Source organism: Trachinotus anak, unplaced genomic scaffold (genome assembly GCF_046630095.1).
Source record: "Trachinotus anak isolate AG129_WGS33_773 ecotype Australia unplaced genomic scaffold, CSIRO_AGI_Tana_v1 ptg000028l, whole genome shotgun sequence".
Lineage (NCBI taxonomy): Eukaryota > Metazoa > Chordata > Actinopteri > Carangiformes > Carangidae > Trachinotus > Trachinotus anak.
In genome coordinates, this window is record NW_027273879.1 from 2,196,851 (window position 1) to 2,215,362 (window position 18,512).

General features: G+C 41.6%; 2 protein-coding genes across 3 annotated transcripts in view; one reads left to right on the forward strand and one right to left on the reverse strand.

The window, feature by feature from the left end:
• ap3b1a (adaptor related protein complex 3 subunit beta 1a) overlaps positions 1-3,325 on the reverse strand; it is a 60,782-nt gene extending 57,457 nt beyond the window's left edge. Inside the window, exon 1 of the mRNA XM_071465961.1 lies at positions 3,037-3,325. Coding sequence (XP_071322062.1) covers positions 3,037-3,155 — 119 coding nt within the window. The 5' untranslated portion in view covers positions 3,156-3,325. The remainder of the gene's footprint in view (positions 1-3,036) is intronic.
• Positions 3,326-4,096: 771 nt separating this feature from the next.
• LOC139611516 (secretory carrier-associated membrane protein 1-like) lies at positions 4,097-17,063 on the forward strand. 2 transcript variants are annotated; one of them, XM_071466257.1, is made up of 9 exons: positions 4,097-4,350; positions 8,941-9,018; positions 10,169-10,255; positions 10,685-10,796; positions 11,381-11,509; positions 12,798-12,957; positions 13,102-13,203; positions 13,423-13,540; positions 13,640-17,063. In XM_071466257.1, the coding sequence occupies exons 1-9, from the start codon at positions 4,294-4,296 to the stop codon at positions 13,787-13,789; spliced, it is 993 nt and encodes a 330-aa protein (XP_071322358.1). In that variant the 5' UTR covers positions 4,097-4,293; the 3' UTR covers positions 13,790-17,063. The 2 variants fall into 2 exon arrangements, with proteins under 2 accessions (XP_071322358.1, XP_071322357.1); XM_071466256.1 differs by having other exon boundaries at positions 4,159-4,350; positions 10,169-10,261.
• Positions 17,064-18,512: the final 1,449 nt, after the last annotated feature.

Genomic DNA, 18,512 nt, shown 5'->3' on the forward strand with positions numbered 1-18,512 from the left:
ACTGCCTACTGATATGAGATACTGGCACAGCACGTGTGTTAGGAGGATGCACAAGTCTGCCTATTGTGTATTGTGTCATTGGTGCCCCTGGTATTCTCTCTCTGGTCTTGCAGCTTGGCCTGCGGGTCTGGAAACATATGACCTAGCCTTGCCTAACAGGGTAGATGGTCATGTGAGGCAGCTCAGAGGCTCACTTCAGCATACTAAGCAATGTTTAACACTTTAACAAATGAAGGTCATCAATATAATAAAATTTCATGGTAAGAAAAAGCTTGTTTGGAGCAAAATAAGAAGCTGCAGTGTGACCCAACACAACAGTCTGTTAGTAACACTGAGTGTTTAAAAGTGACTGAGCAGCTCATCAAGTCTGCACCTGAAAATCTGATGTTATGTGCATCTTCTCATCTGCTAAGAGAGCATTAAACCAAAACAGCTAAGGTGCCTAACAAACGATTTTACAAGAAATTACAAAATGCAAAAGGGTGGTTTACACTGATGATTGGCTGCCCTCTAGTGTCAGGTTTATGAGATGAGGCTGAAGACACACGACCAAAACATGCTCACAATCCAGTCTGAGTTCAATAACACTGAAATGTTGATTGAAAATGGCTTTGACAAGATGATGTAGAAGATACTTATTCTCTGTGACTGGCACACCAGAACCTTGGACACCCACTGTGAATATGTAAATATAAGGACAGATAACTCATATGAAACAGGAGGTGTAGAGTTAAATTCGATCAGTGCAGAGCTGAGAGGATTAGTTGATAGACAGACAGATAATCTGCAAATTATTATGTTCATTAGCTAATCATTTTTGCTCAATTTTCATGCAAAAATACAAAAGAATCTGTTCTCAGCTCCTCAAACATGAAGATTTCCTGCTTCCCTCCGTTTTATATGACAGTAAATTGAAGATTTTGGGGTTTTGGACTGTTGATCAGACAAAACAAAACATCTTGAAACTGGGATGGACATTTTTCACTATTTTTAGACTAAAAAAATAATTATTCAAGAAAATCATTGGCAGAATTTGTCATTTAAATGAAAATAACCATTAGTAGCAACTCTAAGTCAATGCCTTGCTGCTTTTCTCTATAAAGCCCTAATCTTTAAAACGAACAGCCTGTGTTTTTAAAGGGGATGAGTTTTTCAAATGAGCAATTGTGTGTGAAGTACTAACATTCCTGTTGATCTACGCATGAAGTAACACTAATAGACCTAATAATAAGCCTACCATACAGAAACCCTGTGTATGTCATGTGATACTGAACACAAATGAACTAATCAATACTTTACCACTGACACCAGACAATTGGCTACAAGTAGGGTGATCCAGATCCACAGCTGTATTCTGCACATATCTCTGAACAACAGGGCCACAGTCTAATTTAAAATGGTCAATACAGTCGTAATTTTTCACTGAGGATTAAGCACATGAGGGCTCCTATATACTGACATTACTGCTTAAACTTGTTTACCAGGTAAGCTCATCAGAAATTGTATAATAATTAAGCAAAAATTAAAACAGCACACCTCTAATGGCAAACACATGTTGCTCCCATGCAGGGTCTTAACTTATGGAGGAAAAGCTAGAAAAAGACAACTCAGAAACATTCAGCGTTTGACTACAGTACGATAATGTTTATGGCGGCCAGTCCAATCCACCTGCAGGCTGAGATGTAAATCATTGCTCTAGTACGGCTCCAGTATGCACACGATGCATCAGTGTTTATGGACAAAAGTTCTCCTTTTTTAGTTTTCATAATATAGATGATTTCACTGTTTGCTCGCAGTATATGGATGTACAGAAAAAGACCGTGCTTTACCAAATGTTAGAGGCTCACCTGCTGATAAAAGCACACTGTGCCAGGTTGGGCTATTCTGCAGCATCTGCTCACTGGCTTTTCTCCATATTGAGACTATAAAGGAATGTGGAGGGTATGCAGCCTGAAGCCTGAGTGTCATTTCTGCTGACTCTCTGAAGAAAACAACCACTGCACCCTGTCTGTGAAGCACCCTTTTCACTGATTAGAGACTTGCTGAACTGTTAAAGACCTGTTAACTGAAGCTGATCTGGAAGACTTCTGTCAGCTTTCAGAGCAATTTTCACAACCAAATCTTGACACATTCATTGTTCGCTGCAAAATATAAAAAAACATTTACTATATAATAGTGCAGAAATCAGAACAAATACTAATTTAAAATCTTGCCGTCTTTTCCAGGCTTTTGAGTCAAATCTGACAAAGTTTGCAAACCTAAACAAAACACGTTAATATCAAAAACTACTCCAATTTTTGATTATGTGGACACTACACTGTTTCAGGGTTTTGACAGTGTTGTTAAAGTGTTCTTGTTGAAAGTGTGTCAAGAAATTATCGCACAGAAAAACTAGGGCATCATAGGAGAACTGTAACGTTGCAACCAATGATTACTTTCATTTTCAGTAGGTCAGACATTTATTTTCTTAAAATACAGTGAAAAATGTCCACCATTATTCCCTGAATTCTTGCTTTGTCTGACCAACAGTCAACAACCCAACTATCTTTAGTTTATTATCATAGAAAACTTGAAATTAGTAAATACTCACATTTGAAAAAGTGACGAAAACTAACAAATTATCAAGACTGGTGCCAATTACTTATCTCTCCGAGTTCTGGTTTGTTTCTGGATGCTTTGGGAATTAATGAAAGAGCCATGTAACTTAATATGGGCCCAACAACAAATGAATAAGGGGTCAATCTAGACCTTTTCCCATTTGTGAACAGTGGGTTTAGACGGGTACATTGACAGACCAGGGTTAAATAAAGCAATATAGCAGGTGTTACATTGCTCAGTAGGTCGTCTAAATGATATTATTTATATATATATTTGATATTTCGCTGTACCAAGGCAAACAGCGAACCAACATTCGCCATCGCTGTTTGGCTTGTTGATGCTGCGGGGAGTTAGCCTCTTAAAGTCGGCCATAACCGTTCAACTTGACCACAGGCAGCCGTGCTGACAGTGGACGGGACACATGTTAAGCTGTCTTACTTTTTAAAGTCAGCGCTGAAAAGTCCGAAGGCAGCTCCGGAGGTCGGGGTGCTCTCCTGACCCGCTTCCACCGCAGCCTCCGCTCCTCCCTGGTCATTGTACAAGGCACTCGTCGACATGCTCGATGAGTAAACGTGTTCTGCTTCTCTTTCGACCTACAAACTGCTCATAAACCGGAGAATACTTTAAAAGCGTGTAAAGTTCCTGCAGAGCCAAACTTATCCGAGATTTCACCCAACTTTTTTTTTTACACGCAGTAGCGGAAGTGTGAGCTGGACAAGTTGGTGTCACATGACAGGGCTTCAGCCGCAGACGTAATAGATCTATAGCAACTAGAAAAGACTGCTTAGTGGTGCCTGCTGAAACTGCTTGTTTAGAATTCCTAGATCTATGGTCGAAACGCCCCGAGTCATTGCGTTGCCAGGGTAACAACGTTACTACTTTTCTTCATCATAGAGGAAGAAAATGAACATAAAATTGCGTAGGCCGCTCATCCAACGTGTTTTGCGTAGTTTTTAATTTTACCTTTTATTTTAGTGTAACCTACACGGTTAAAATAGGGGTTAAATTAACTCTTAGATGCTCAAAAAAATTAATAATATTCTTGTGAATGAAATTAAAATTGTTAAATTTGAAGTGTTCTACAAATAACATGTTTGTTATCCACCCACTGAACTGTTTATTTACCATTTTTACTTTGTTTTTAGTAAATATACATGAAGTCTTTGTGTTAAGTGATTCAAATTGACCCATATGTATTTCCTATAAATTCCTGTAAAAACTTAGAGACCAGTTGAATAGAGGTTTCTTCATATTTTCCTAAAGTAAAAGTGCAAAAGAAAAAAAATTTGAATACTCTTTTGGGGCAAAATTATCCAACATTTCACAAAAAAACAAACAAAAAAAACGAATTTCCTCATGTAAAACTACAAGTTGGCTAAATCTGTTTAAAATGGGTTTACTTTGCTAGCTCACTGCATGAACCTTCCCCTGCGGATACTTTTGTTTTGAAAACTAGGACGTGACGTTTCTTTACTTCCGCTTGGTTGTTTCACATTTGATCCGCTGCTGGTGACCAATCATACGCGACAGTATCATCTCTGGATCACAGCCTTGGACCTCGTCCACACTTGACTTCACCTCCGACCGTGTCTTCGCCTCAAAGCGACACGGTGTTTTTTTTGTAGCAGCTAGTCTCAACTTTAGTTTTAAATATTAGCTCTGTGACACATTTAAGGAAGGAGTCAAATCAGGAGAATGTCGGATTTCGACAGCAACCCGTTCGCGGACCCGGACTTCAGCAACCCGTTTCAGGTAACGTTAGCTAGCTGAGGTAGCCACATTAGCATTAGCTGCTGCGTTATTCCGTATTAGTAACATATTACTAAGCCGAACAAGTCTGAGTAATCTGTATTAAACTGCTGTGATAAAGTCACTTGCTGGCTAAAACGTTAACTTGCGTATTGTCAGGCTTTACCTTGACTGTCACGTTATATTGGTGCACTTTGGCTGACTGGAGTGACATGACATAGGAAGGCGGTGTTGTGTTAGCCCTTCAGGTGTTATCTCCGGTTCAGACTGCAGGTAGGCTGGCTGTTTGCTGCTTTCATTAAACCACCTCCTTACCCCCATCATATCCTGTTTACACCTTTCAGTTTCAGTCAGTATTGACAAAGTAATCTGAAGCTATTCTGATAAACACACAATAATTTCCCAAACATTCATTGGCTAAAGTTTCTTTCTCAGATTTCAGAATTTGGCGCTTGTCTCTGACAAATCTGTTTATAAACTGAATATTTTTGTGCTTTGGACTGTTTGGTCAACTAAACAAGCAATTTGAATACATCATCTCTGTCTTTCAGAAATTACAGTGGGTACCTTATACAATTTTCTGACATTTTAATTGAGGAAATAATCAGCAGATTCATTGATGATTAAAGCCATTGTTAGTTGCAGCCCTAAAAGTTCAAGGTTTAACCAGCTACAACAGAAAAATACTGCATACACAATAATGCATCAGTATTATTTATTTTAAGTCGCCTTGGTCAAAAGTCTCCCAAAATTAATGCAATGTAACATTAACAATTTATTATTGTTACATTTTACTGTTAAAAAACTATATTTCACTGATTATACTTTAAAAAGAACATATACTGTTCATTGTTGTGCTGGCACTAACTGAAATATGTCTTCCACCACTGGTTTTAAGTGAACACCTGTTAGACATCCTTCCCTTTATTATAGGCGGAACATGCACACATTTGTTTTCAAGTAGATAAGCCGCTGTTCAAGTGTTGTTCCTGTTTTCACGCCTGTTTGATTTCTGTGCCCTAATAGACTTGACATTAAATAGATAATTTAATATTTATACCAAACCAGAGATGATAATACTGAGGGAATTAATCCTGAATTTCTGTCATGATATTAAAACTGTAATTGGATTGACTCAGAAGCAGAGAAGTAAACGAGAGCAGAACGTCTTGTGGTTGTTAATTTTGTCACTGTCATGCTTTCATTATGCTGTTGGCTTTATTCAGACCTCCAGCTATAGATGGCCTTGTCCTCACAGTGTCTTGTCATGGTGAAAGTCTGTATTTGATCATGTGCTCTTCAGCTCATCAGTAGCTTCCTCCCTCAGCTTCTCTCAGTACACCTGCAACACTCCCTCCTCCTTAATCTGCAACTTTTAAAGCTAAAAATTCACTTTCTTCAAGTGAAACAAGTGATTTGAATATGTCAATTTGGGATTTTGGATATTTTGATGTGGGGTTTTTTTTTCACATCTACAGGCCAAAGATTAATCAGTTCATCAGAAAAAATAATCGAGAAATAAATCAATATTGAAAATAATTGTGAGTTGCATTCCCACTTATTATTATTATTATTATTATTATTATTATTATTATGTATTATATTCATTATGTTTTAGATAAATCACCTTGTCAAAAATGATTGGTGAGCTGGAGCCATGTCTCGAGCGAACGTTTGATGGTTCCAGCTTCTCAAATGTGAGAATTTACATATGTAAATGAATAACATGAATAGTAAACGACCAATTAATTTTCTCTTCAGTTTAAAACGCCAAACTTTATGGTACAGATATTCTTCTGCATGAGAACATGGTCATTTTATAACAGGGGTCTTCAACCTTTTTTACTCTGAAAACAACTTTGACTAAATAAAAGAGGCTGCGAGCTCCTCATGTCTTATATCACCGGTTACATTTATTCACATATCAAACAAAGCACTCACACAGACCTCCAAACCTAATCAGGTGAATCAGGTCAATTAACAACAACGACACGTTTTGTATAAAAAACATCTGAAACTCAGATCAGTGTTAATTTTTGTGTGAAAACTCTGAGTCATGATTCAGTCAAACCTGAACCCACAGACATGATAACACCACCGGAAATAAACATCCATACAGCGATAGCAATAACATCACATCCACACAGGTTAGCAGCATACAGTGTGTCAGACACACAAGTTCAGGTGTCAGGGAGGAAAAAATGGTATCAGATCATCTCTAGTACAGACTATGACTATATTCTCAGAACCTTTGGGCGAGCTACTAAAACGAGGGCGAGCTGCTGCTAGCTCACAGGCCACGTGTTTTAGAGGCTTTATTTTATTCCATAAACTTAAAAGAAGTCTTTCCACCATCTTTCTCTCTCAATGTGAGACGGTGAAAGATGCTGACAGCACAGTTTGACCGTACAGATGCACAAAGACTGAATTATTCATGGGGTCCCCATCAACACACTGACATGACTGGTGAACCCCTGCTGTTCGGCCATTTTCCTGTTGGCCTACACTTTTTTTTTTGCCTGAGGAGAGATGGAGCTTTCCTCCCTACTCTGAGCTATCTTCAATAGTTCATGAAATCATATGGTGCCACCATGGTGACATGTGGTGTGAGGATCTTTGCTGGCACCTTTCCTGCTGAATTTCATCACTCCCAGTCATGTACCGGAGAGTTTGTTCTGTTTTGGCCTATTTCTCCGGATGTGGGCTAATTACAGAAATTAGGCTCCTGTGTCAGTTATTAAAAAGCGTAGATGTCATATTTTGATCGTCTCTGTTTCTTCATCACTTTGCAGACTCTATATGATTATGTGTTCAGTGTGTCACCTTTTAATGCAGCACGGTAGGATAAAGTGTCCTCAAACAGTGAGATTTGTGCGCCTGCTCGTGCAGAACTGAGCCTGTTTTTTTTTTAATTTCAGCCACATCAGGATCATGCAGGACACAAATTCACTAGTTAGTGCGTTGCTAGGTGACAGGAAATCCATAACCATGAAATTAGTTGTCACAGGGGCAGACGTGCAACAGGTGCACCGTGCATGGTTGATGATAAACCATAGATTTCAAGATGAAGACTCCACACTTGGTGAATATGCATGTGCTTGTTTGGCTGTGCAAGAGGGCAGCATTAAAGTTTAAACACAACATAGCCTGAAATATTTATGGCCCCGGTCTGGTGACAAGTTGCAGCCTGTGTGCATATGTGTGTGTGTGTGTGTGTGTGTGTGTGTGTCAGCGTAAGAGATGCTCCCAGAAATTTAAGACTGGAACAGACCGTGAGAGGACGGCACTGAGGCTGGATGAGGATAAGCACTTGAGGAATACGCAGATTGGTTTTTAATGCTCAGCTGCAGTTTGAGTGAAACGAGCCTGACTGACACCAGCTGATGGTAAGACTATCAGAATAAGACTTCTATGAAAATGTAGCTGAACACCTGCCGGCAGGAACAAGGAATTTTACATGCAAATAGCAGCAGAAGATACTGAGCTGTCAACCTTTAAAGTTTGACTTGTCACACAGTCGTTGACAAAGTAAACAGACTGTAGCTGTATGTGTACATTTCATTTTCACTTAAAAAAAAAAAATTGAAATGATGACGGTGTGATTTTTGATGATCAGAAAAATGCAGCTTCTGCGATTTGAATCATTGCAATTTTGATAATATTTGGATTAATTGTGCAGCAGTAATCAATTCAATAATCAGCATTGTAGTGTTGAGTGTTGTGTTGTGAGTGAAGCATTAACATGTGAGATGGAGCTAGTTTTAGACACCAGCTTATTTTTATACTTTAATTTTTCTATAATGATGCATCATATTTTATAAACCAGTGGTTCTTAAAGTGGGGTCTGGGGACCCCCCAGGGGTCCTTGAGGGGGTTCCTGAGGGGCCCCAGCCACTATAATCCCATCCATAACTAACTCAATGACAGAATGTATGACTACTTTGTTTGTGGGTTTCAAACACTTCCTGTAATAAAACGTGTAAAAATATCTGAGACAAAATCTCATCAAATGGGGTCTGTGGTCTTCAACATTTCCCTCTGTAATGTAGTAGAATAGAAGTATAATATAGAATCTGTACAGTCAAAAATACCACAAGCACTGAGGCACAGTACTTCAGACTGTCATGTTGTACTCATCCTTGTCTTGTAAATCAAGAATGTGGTTAAAAGGATCAGAAAGTGCTTCAGCAGTTTGTGTGCGTAGCGCAGCAGCACCAGAGAAACACAAAGTTTCCTTTTTTTTATGTCTGTCGTTTGCAGCCAGAAGCATTTCGCACCCCCCCCCCCCACCCATACAATTTCCCCTTCATGGGTATTTATAGACGTCTTCCCGTGAAAATTATTGGAATCATCCCGTCGTTGCCAGTATTGAATTATAGGCCTGTTGCTGTTTGGACTCGATCTGGCAGAATAATGGAGGGTTGTTACACTTTCATGAGCCATTTTTCTTTTAGATTTCCACTGGTGTCCTTGGTAAACACACAAAGATACACACATCAAGATTGTGGTTTTCTCGTGCCGCGCTTGCTCATCACAGTGGAATTATTTGCTGCCTTTATTCTCATGTGAGATCCGTTTATTGTGTCTTCTCAGGATCCATCAGTGACCCAGGTCAGACAGACAGCTGCTCCGGGGTTGGAGGAGTACAATCCCTTCACAGATGCCAAACCAGTGAGTGCTTTTCCACAGCCTCCAGTTTATTTAGTCCCAAAAAGATCCTTGTTATCTCTGACTTTCACATGATGCAGTAGTGACGGGAACATAATTGTCACTATTTAATTAATAATTGTGTTAAATGGGAAATGAGACAAATCCCTGAGGATGGTGGGTAAATCCCTGCTGCTCATCACTCCGACATTTTCTCTCAGACATGACAAGAAAATCTACGAGAGCTTTGTGACTGTAATTTGTAAGTGAACAAATCACCCACATGTGAGGAAGCGTGATCACTCAAACGGTCAGTCCTGGGTTATTGTTTAGCTCTTGTTCTCACTATCTCAAAATGATTTATTAACCACACTGAAAATAAAAATGTTCTGTTCTTCGCTGGACTCAAAACTTCACACAACACTGACGGATGATATTTTGTGTGAAAGTTCTACGTGTCCTTATTCACATATCACTGCAGCACGTGTCGGTTCAGGCCAAAGTGTTTAAAGGTCTGACTAGGGGGGCTTACTGTAAATGGGCTGGACATAAATAGAGACCAATCAGAGAGCTTTACAGTATTTGTCACATTCAGACATCACACCCACACAGGGACAGCTATCAGGGGCAGGTTAGGGTTCAGGGTTCTTGCCCAAGGAGCCGCGGATCGAACCATGGACCCTCTGATTGATAGATGACCTGCTCCGCCTCCTGAGCCACACCATGTTTGTGCTTCTGTAATTTTAGTTCAGTATCTCTTCAGTCTGAGTTTATGGTTGTAAAATCTTTTATTTTGGCCACATTATTTCAGGCTTTGTTCACTTGTGTCTGGGAACTAAATTTGAAATATTCAAAATAAATTCAGGTTGATTTAAATTCAGATTTCACTGATTGCATAATGATTAAAACAGTATTATTCAAAATGTATGAAAGCATCCAGCTCCATAAGAGAACAGGATGAGGTGACATCACTGATTAGGGTAGTGGTTGAAGCTCACCACTCTTTATTCTGACTAACTGGAGGAATATAGTGTCTGTATTTTAAACTTCCTCAGTTTGAAGCGTTTCACACGTTTCACTGTGGATGTGATGTGTGAATTTGTGCGGTGTCACACCCTGTTAGCTGTGGCGACAACAGGCACTGACTGTACATGTGTATGTATTTTCTCCATAGGCGCCCAAGGCTGCTGGGCCCGCCGTCAACACACAGCCCGCCATCATGAAACCCACAGAGGAGCCTCCAGCCTACTCACAGCCCCAGGTACAGGTATTACTGACCGCTGCTGTGTCCATAGCTTTGTGCTCCACGTCTGTACATCGTCACCGTGCTGGTACTGTTCTCTCTAAGTTTAGTTGAGTGTCGCCAGCAGAGATTTTGAGAGTGTACTGGAGGCAGAAAACACACAAACACAAACAGCTGGTTTCCTGCTGAGTCTGTGGACAGAACAGCAGCTCAGCAGGAGGCTGCCTGTGTCTGTGGCTGAGCTCTCCAACTCCGACCCAGCAGAGGAAATAACTTGTGATGTTGCGACTCCTGGGAACATGTTGTTGTGATGTCTCCCCCTGTACAGAACTGGATTCATTCCAAAAGCAGAAACAGAGAATTTCAGCCAAACAGTTTGACAAGCAGCACACACTCCTGCACTGTTACCCGTGTGTCGACCTGCCGTCTTTGTGTGTGTGTGTTTAGGAGCAGACGCGAGCAGCTGCCGAGCTCTTGAGGCGGCAGGAGGAGCTGGAGAGGAAGGCGGCAGAGCTGGACCGCCGGGAGAGAGAGATGCAGTCGCTCAGCGCTTCAGGAGGTCAGACACCAGCAAACAGCTGCAGAGCGACACATCACTACTGAAATATACACTGTGTCTTAATGCACAGAGAAAATGAGAAAAGAGTTTTTCTGTCGTTGGGGCCCGAACATGATTTGATTAAACCATTTGTTTTCTTCTTTTTCTTCGTTTTCTTCAAATTTGGCATCATTAACTTGGACTCAAACTGATTAGAGTTTGATGGTCAAAGATCAAAGGTCAAAACACTTTTTATCCCTAACTCAAGACTTCACACAACAATTCTGACAAAATTTCACACAAATGGTTCATATTTCATATGACTCTGGATAAACAGGGATGTAACTTGAAATTAGCCTGAGTGGCGGCAGCGAACAACCACGAGTCGGTGATTCTGGTTATGACGCAGTGAGTTTTATGACTGTGTCAGCGTGCACAGAAGAATCCAGGCAGGAGATCAGAGAACACATTCATTGTAGAGCAGTAACCTGGTTACTGTGAAACACATGTTCAGTAAACGCATTAGGTTATTAGTGAATAGTCTGAATATAAAACATGAACTCGTATTTCTTTTAAGTCGCTCGTTGTGTCTTCTCCCGTTTCAGGCAGGAAAAACAACTGGCCCCCCCTCCCTGAGAAGTTCCCCGTGGGCCCCTGTTTCTACCACGACATCACTGTGGACATTCCTGTGGAGTTTCAGAAGACAGTCAAGATCATGTACTACCTCTGGATGTGTGAGTGGTCCTTTTTATTCCTTTATTATAAAGTCACCACTGAAATAACTACAGGATGAATTGCAGTGAAATATTTGTTCAGACATTCATGTTGAATGAATGAATGAATGAATGAATCATACTGACCTCACTGATCCTCTGACCTTTCTTCTCGGGCTGTTCGATGAAATCTGGTAGATTTTGGTGACATTTCGATGACCTCACCATCAGCCTGGGCTGTAAAGCTGCTGATGTTAATCGCTCCAACAGCAGACATTCACACTTTTCTGCCAGAATTAAACACTTTCTGTTAAAAAAAAGTTTAGGGAAATGAAGAAACACAGTCTGTATTTGTATTTGATGCAACAAATGTCCTAGTTCTAGTTAATATTACATGTGTTACAGTGTAAATCTGCAGATATAGTTGTTCAAAGGGATAAAAATATTATTGCAGACAGAACTTTTAAACAAGACTAGTCTACTTAATTAAATCTAATTTTGCTTTTTTCTGATGATTTAGTCTAAAAGTTACTGAATTGGAGGTTAGATAAGAAGATCTACTGCACTTCCTCCCTCTGCAGCCCTCACAGCTCGGCCCCAATGATGTTTAAAAATTACAGTTACATCAGTGACTCAGGGAGTGAACAGTTTTCAGAGGAATTCAGTGGCCACATGCCGAGGACACGTGGTGCAGTCATGTGGCCTGATGAAGTGACTGGGTCAGATGATTGTTAGAGGTTGGTTCAGATACAGAGCTCAGGGAGCAGGCGGTGATCCTCCCTCCCTCGTTTTGTTTGTTCACTGATAAAAGCAAAGAATCTGACGGAAAAGAAAGGAAACAAAACAAACCGGATCTTTTCCAAGCTCAAGTAAAGCTCAAGTCTCTGTCCCTCCCCCGCTCAGCTGGTTTGTCCACCAGCAGGTTAATGTCACATTTCACACTGTGATGTAGAATCCACTCAGTTTTACTCTGCAGACTCTGCTACTGTAAATCTACTGTGTCTGTAACTGCGCAGCTGCCATTAGGAGCCTGTGAACAAATGTTAATGATGAATTATTAAGTGCGTGCGTGCGTGCGTGCGTGCGTGCGTGCGTGCGTGCGTGCGTGCGTGCGTGCGTGCGTGTGTGTGTTGTTCTCAGTCCTGCACAGTGTTACATGTTGAAATATTAAGCATCAGTGTTTCCTCCACTTGCATCACTCTGGACACTTCATCCAGCAAACAGCCACCCTCCATCCTCCACCTTCCATCCTCCTTTCCAAAGCTCCATCCAGATATTTACTGTATGTTTATCCCTCCTCATGCTTCAGTTCATGCCGGGACGCTGCTGGCTAACATGGTGGGCTGCCTGGCCTGGTTCTGTGTGGATCCATTTCGTGGGGTGGACTTCGGCTTGTCCATCCTCTGGCTCTTGCTCTTCACCCCCTGCTCGTTCGTCTGTTGGTACAGACCGCTTTACGGAGCGTTCAGGTGAACAACACAGATGCATTTCTACAGAAAATGTTCCTCAGGCAGAACAAGGAGAGGATTATCAGGTTTAAACATCCAGTGTGTAGCAGTTAATGTAAATGTGCACCACTGTGTTGTTCATATCCTGTTTCCCTCTTTCTGCAGGAGTGACAGCTCATTCAGATTCTTCATCTTCTTCTTCGTGTACATCAGTCAGTTTGGCATCTACGTTGTCCAGTGCATTGGCATCACTGGTTGGGGCGCCAGGTAAGAAAACAGGAAATGAAGATGCACGGAAAACATATTTTTAAGCGACTTTATTCAACTGAATGGTTTTCAGACAACAATGGAGCTCTGTGGCAAAGAGGAACAACATGCACACCTACGCTGCTTGTTAGTCAGATCAAGTTTTCACTGGTTTTGGTTTAATTATAGGATGTGTTGACAATAAATGAAACTTGTCCTTGATGACTTTCTTGTTCGTAGCGGGTGGATCTCGGCTTTGACCGGCCTGAATCGCAGTATCCCAGTGGGCATCATAATGATCCTCATCGCTGCTCTCTTTACCTCACTGGCTGTCATGTCCCTCATCATGTTCAAAAAGGTACAACGAGCCCAGAAGATTCAACTAGAGTCTGTTTCCGCCTGTTCAGCCTTAAATCATCCCCTCCTCCACCCTCTTCTCCCCTCTCACCCTCACCAGGTCCACGGGATGTACCGCACCACCGGCGCCAGCTTTGAGAAGGCCCAGCAGGAGTTTGCCACGGGCGTCATGTCCAACAAGACGGTCCAGACGGCCGCCGCTAATGCCGCCACCAGGGCTGCACAGGGAAGCTTCAAGGAGCAGATCTGATCGACCTAGAGAGCTTGCTCATCTCTCCGTCCTCTTCCTCCTCCACCACTACTCACAAGTGCAGCACCCAGCATCCACTGAGCGAAGAGCCCTGGTTGAACACACAGAGAGCCGCCCCCCCCCCCCCCCCCCACCCCACCCCCCACCCCCCCCCCAGCCTTCTGACAGTGTGGAAGCTGATCTGTGATCTGAGTCTGAGAGAGAAAACCACAGCTGGGATCATTCACACAGGGTCCCGGCTCTGACCTGCTCCACCTGCCCCCGCCACACTGTACATCTTCATCTCTGACTCTGGGAACCCCTCATCTGCGCTGCACCCCCACCACTCAACCAGCGTTAATCAACTTTAGTTTTGTGTGTGTGTTTGTGTGTGTGTGTGTGGCCGACTAAATGAATATCTGTGTGCCTGTGTAAACATCAGTGCCGCCTCGAGGCCTGTACGTCCTGTGTAATGTAGCTGAACCAAGTCTGACTTCCTAAAAGTTGCTGTGTCAGTTCTGTGCTCCCTGTGTGTTTGAGCCTTTCTTTAATTTATCCACCTAATCTCTACTTCCTGTTTTTAAATCTAATTTATTATTGGATGGTTGGAAGTCATTTTGTGCTCTCTAGTTGTCGGTGAAAGCACACGCAGCAGAAACCTGAGATTTATTTTGCTGTTTTCCATGAGTACATAACTGAACACTGCTGCCCCCCAGTGGAGGGGCTTCGTATTGAAGATGAATGCTGTGCATTCCAGTTCACTGTCTTGCCTTCTAGTTTTTGCTTTCCTCAGAATTGGGTTTTCGAGAGTGTGTCGTCTGAATCCTTAAAGTGATGCTTCACCCAAAATCTCATCATCAGCTAAGTATCAAACACTCCCCCCTGTACACTGTAGGGCTAACGATTGTTTTTCTTATTGAATAATCTGCCAGTTATTATCCTGAAGAATGCACAAGTGCAGGGAAATAATATTCAGATTGTCCAACCAACCACAAACCCAAAGATATTCAGTTTACACTGATGCGAGACAGAGTCAGTTTTAACCAATGTTCTGCAGGAGGTGATGTTTGTTTTTTCAGCCATATTTTATCAAAACTAAGACTATCTGCAGAGGATGATTATGCTGCACAGGTGGTAAAAGAAGTTTCTCTCAATTCTTTTTTTCCACCATTAAAAATAATCAGTTGGAATTTATTTTAAGCAGCTAAATTAAAGATGGACTAAAAAACGACAGGCTTTCAGCAGCCACCTCGAATGCCTTTAGGCAGTGTTTGATACTTAAAGGGATAGTTCGTGTTATTTGATGTGGGCTTATCTATCGTCAGTCTGTCACCTGCAGCAGATTCAGGTCAGTTTAGAGAAGCAGCAGGAGCTGAGCGATGAGCTGCTGTGGACGGGGTCATCTGTGTTTTAACCCCTGTAAAGAGGAAACAAAGCTCAAATCAGTTTAAGTTCATGCTTTATTTTGAATATTTTCACCACTTATTTTGCCATCAAACAGCCCTTTTTGTTTGGAACCACAGTTTCTGAGCTGTTGAACTACGCACAAACACACCTACTGCTCACACTGTAGTAAATAAACCTGTGCGTAGGAATACAGTAGTTCAACGGTTGAAAAAAATGTAGTTCCAAAGGTAAAGGCTGTTTGACGGCAGATAAACCGGTGAAATTCAAAATAAAGCGTGAACTTAAAACATAGCTTTTTTTCTGGGGGGTATCACTCAATCCACTGCAGGTAACACACTGACAGTAGATTAGCTCCTGTCAAATAACCCAAACTATCACCTTAAACCTTGTTTTTATTTTGGGGGGAAATATCATTTTAAAGTAAATCTTTTTGCTTGAAAATCTTTTGCCTCCAGTGATCTACATATCCATTGTGAAATCTCACCAAGTTGCACTTTAAATCCAGCCATTACACACTTTGCACACTGCAGTCAGTGCAAACGGGGGGGACGTTTATAACAATGAACTTGCTCCCTCCTCCCGCTCATTAGTGTAATTCATACATGTGACCTGCACCAGCTGAGTTCAGCGTAGTTTTCCCTTCGAGCCAAACTCCGGTGTCGTTCCCTCAAAAAGAAACGAACGAGCGGCACCGTTCACACACACAGACAGACCCACTGCTCTGTACATACAGCTGCATGCTCATACAGCTCTGAAGAGGAAAGTCGAACTCGTCTCCAGCTTCTCTCGTGTTCTGGAGATTTACCTCAGTTGTACTCAGGATGTACTCTTCACTTGCATGACTAGGTTAAGAATTAAACCAGATTGTATAAAAGTAGACGCAGACTGGCCCCTGGATTTCAACATATGTGCTGTAAATGAATATATTGCAATAAAAATGTCTAAAAGGATGATGAAAAAAAAGCCAGTAATGTGGACATAATGTTTTGAGGATTGCTTGCTTATCCATAATCTGAGAACTGTGGGTCGACTATCACTGAACTCCAGTCAGACGCATCAGATCTGAAGCTGGGCTCCTTCTCGTTTATTTCCAGCGTGCAGTCGTTTGGAAACGTTGGATCGAATGTGTCTTTTTCTAAATACTGTACGAGTTTGTGTTGCATCAGTGGGAGCTGCAAAGCGGTGTTTTCCCTGTTTGACTGTGTCTGATTTCTCTGTTGTGTGTCATGTTTAAGCCAGTTAAGCCTTTGTGAGTGTGCGATGTGTAGGGTGTAAACAGAGGGGAATCTGGGCCTTTTTAAGTCTTAATCTGTTTGCAGGGCAGAGTCTGGGATGAGACTTTTTCTACTTTTAAATCTGCTGAAGCTTCCTGCGACATGCCTTGCTCTGCTCTCAGTTTTTTTTTTTTTTTTTTTTTTTTGCTTTTTCTTTATTTCACATGTGGACGGGAACATGTCTTTGCTGAAGTACATTTACTCTATGTACAAAGCAACATGAGATTATTCCTTAGAAAGATTCCTGCTCTTATTTTTGACTTGCTTAAAACAAAACCGTGATAAATGTGAGAAAGGCGTTAAGCTGCAACGCGATGTGAACTCTGTGACGTCCTGTAGATGGACTGTGGCTTTAAGCTGTGCTTTATAATTAACTTGGCATGTGGTAGAAACAATGAGAATGAAATTAAACTTTTCGTAAGCATCTCTAACAATCACATTTTAATGAAATCATTCAGAAAAATACTAAGGGGTGTTTGTATATTTTGTATGATTTTGCTCTAAATTTCATTGTAATTTTAAGATGCACTCTGGTTTGACTTTCAGTCGCATGTGGAGTAGTTTGAGTTTTGTATATTTATTGTATTAACACTGAATAAAATTCTTCTTCTGTATGTGTTTTACTGCTTCTCTTGTATTTGTCCTGCGTGTGGTGTGAACATCCAGACAAGGCGAGGCTTTGTGCTCGTTTGTGGGTTCACATGCAAACGCAGAGTATTGAAGAGGGCTTGCACCAGCAGCTGGAAACCAGACGAGGTCAGTAGTTGTCAGAGAACATGAGGTTCGCTTCACTGCAGATGTGTTGCAGATTTAATCTACTCATGCAGTCAGTCCTGATATTTACAATAACTGTCAGTCAACAACAGAATTATTCCTAAAGTTGCAAATATTTAGATTAATTTGAGACTGCGAAGGAGAGAGTTGTCATGTACAGACTGTGTAACTGTGTAAACTGCTGGAGGTGGTGTGAGATTTAAAATGAGTGATACGATGATGATGATGAATGTGACCAAATGGAATGAGTGGAGGGATGTGGACCATTGCCACTATTACCAACTCTCAAATTACTCCACTAATTGTGACACAATTTAACTTGAAATATCAATAAGGATAAAATGAAGTGATGACATTTTATACCCAAAAGGTCAAAGGTCAACTTCACTGTGACATCATAATGTTCTGAGTCACTTCTGGTCATTATTCGACACTGTAACTCAGAAGAGGAGATTGTGAACGTATTTTCATGCAACTTGGCTGATTGGTGGAGCTCTCGGCCTGAGCTGTACCTGCACTGCTTCCACGATTGGCTGATTTGAGATAATTGCACGAATGAGCAGGGGTACAGGTGTTCCTGATAATGTTCCTGGAGGGAGGGGGCGTAATAATCCTGTCACCACCCTGGCAGATTCATTTGCTTTAACATTTCCTATTACAACAGTACAGTGCAGCAATATTCATAGCAGCAGCTGCAAGCAGGCCGAGGACTGCTGCTGTTTTCACACACTCCTGAAATGGATGAAGGGCATTAAAAGAGGAGAAGCCCTTGGGTCTGTGAGAGATTGTTAATCCTCCCCTGTGCCCCTTCCTGTTGGCAGCGAACTGGCTCTGCTACCAGTTTCCTCTTTTGTGAGAGTGTTGCTCTGCTTTATTTCACACAGGACTCCACACCTCGTCCTGAAATTGTGTTTCAGTTTCTTTAAAGGTCCCATATTTACACTTCTCCTGTGTTTTATCTGAAGTGTTGATCTCCATCAGAAGATATATTTGTGGTTTTAAGAGCCAAAAACCATCTCAGTGTAGTTTTACATCTCCTCTCTCAGGCTTCTCTCTGGAGCTCTAGTAACAACAAGTCAGTGAGCCAATCAGTAGAGAGGCTCTGAGTCTCTCTTCTGATTGGCTGACTGTTTTCTGAGTGATCGGATAGAAATATAGCAGATTTCAGGTAAACACATAGAGAAACCAAATCCTGCAAAGTTGGATGGTGGGTCCAGGTGGGCGGGGCTTGAAGCATGGCTGAGGGCAGTGTGACATCACAAAGTTCCAGAAGTCCTGACGGCTCATTT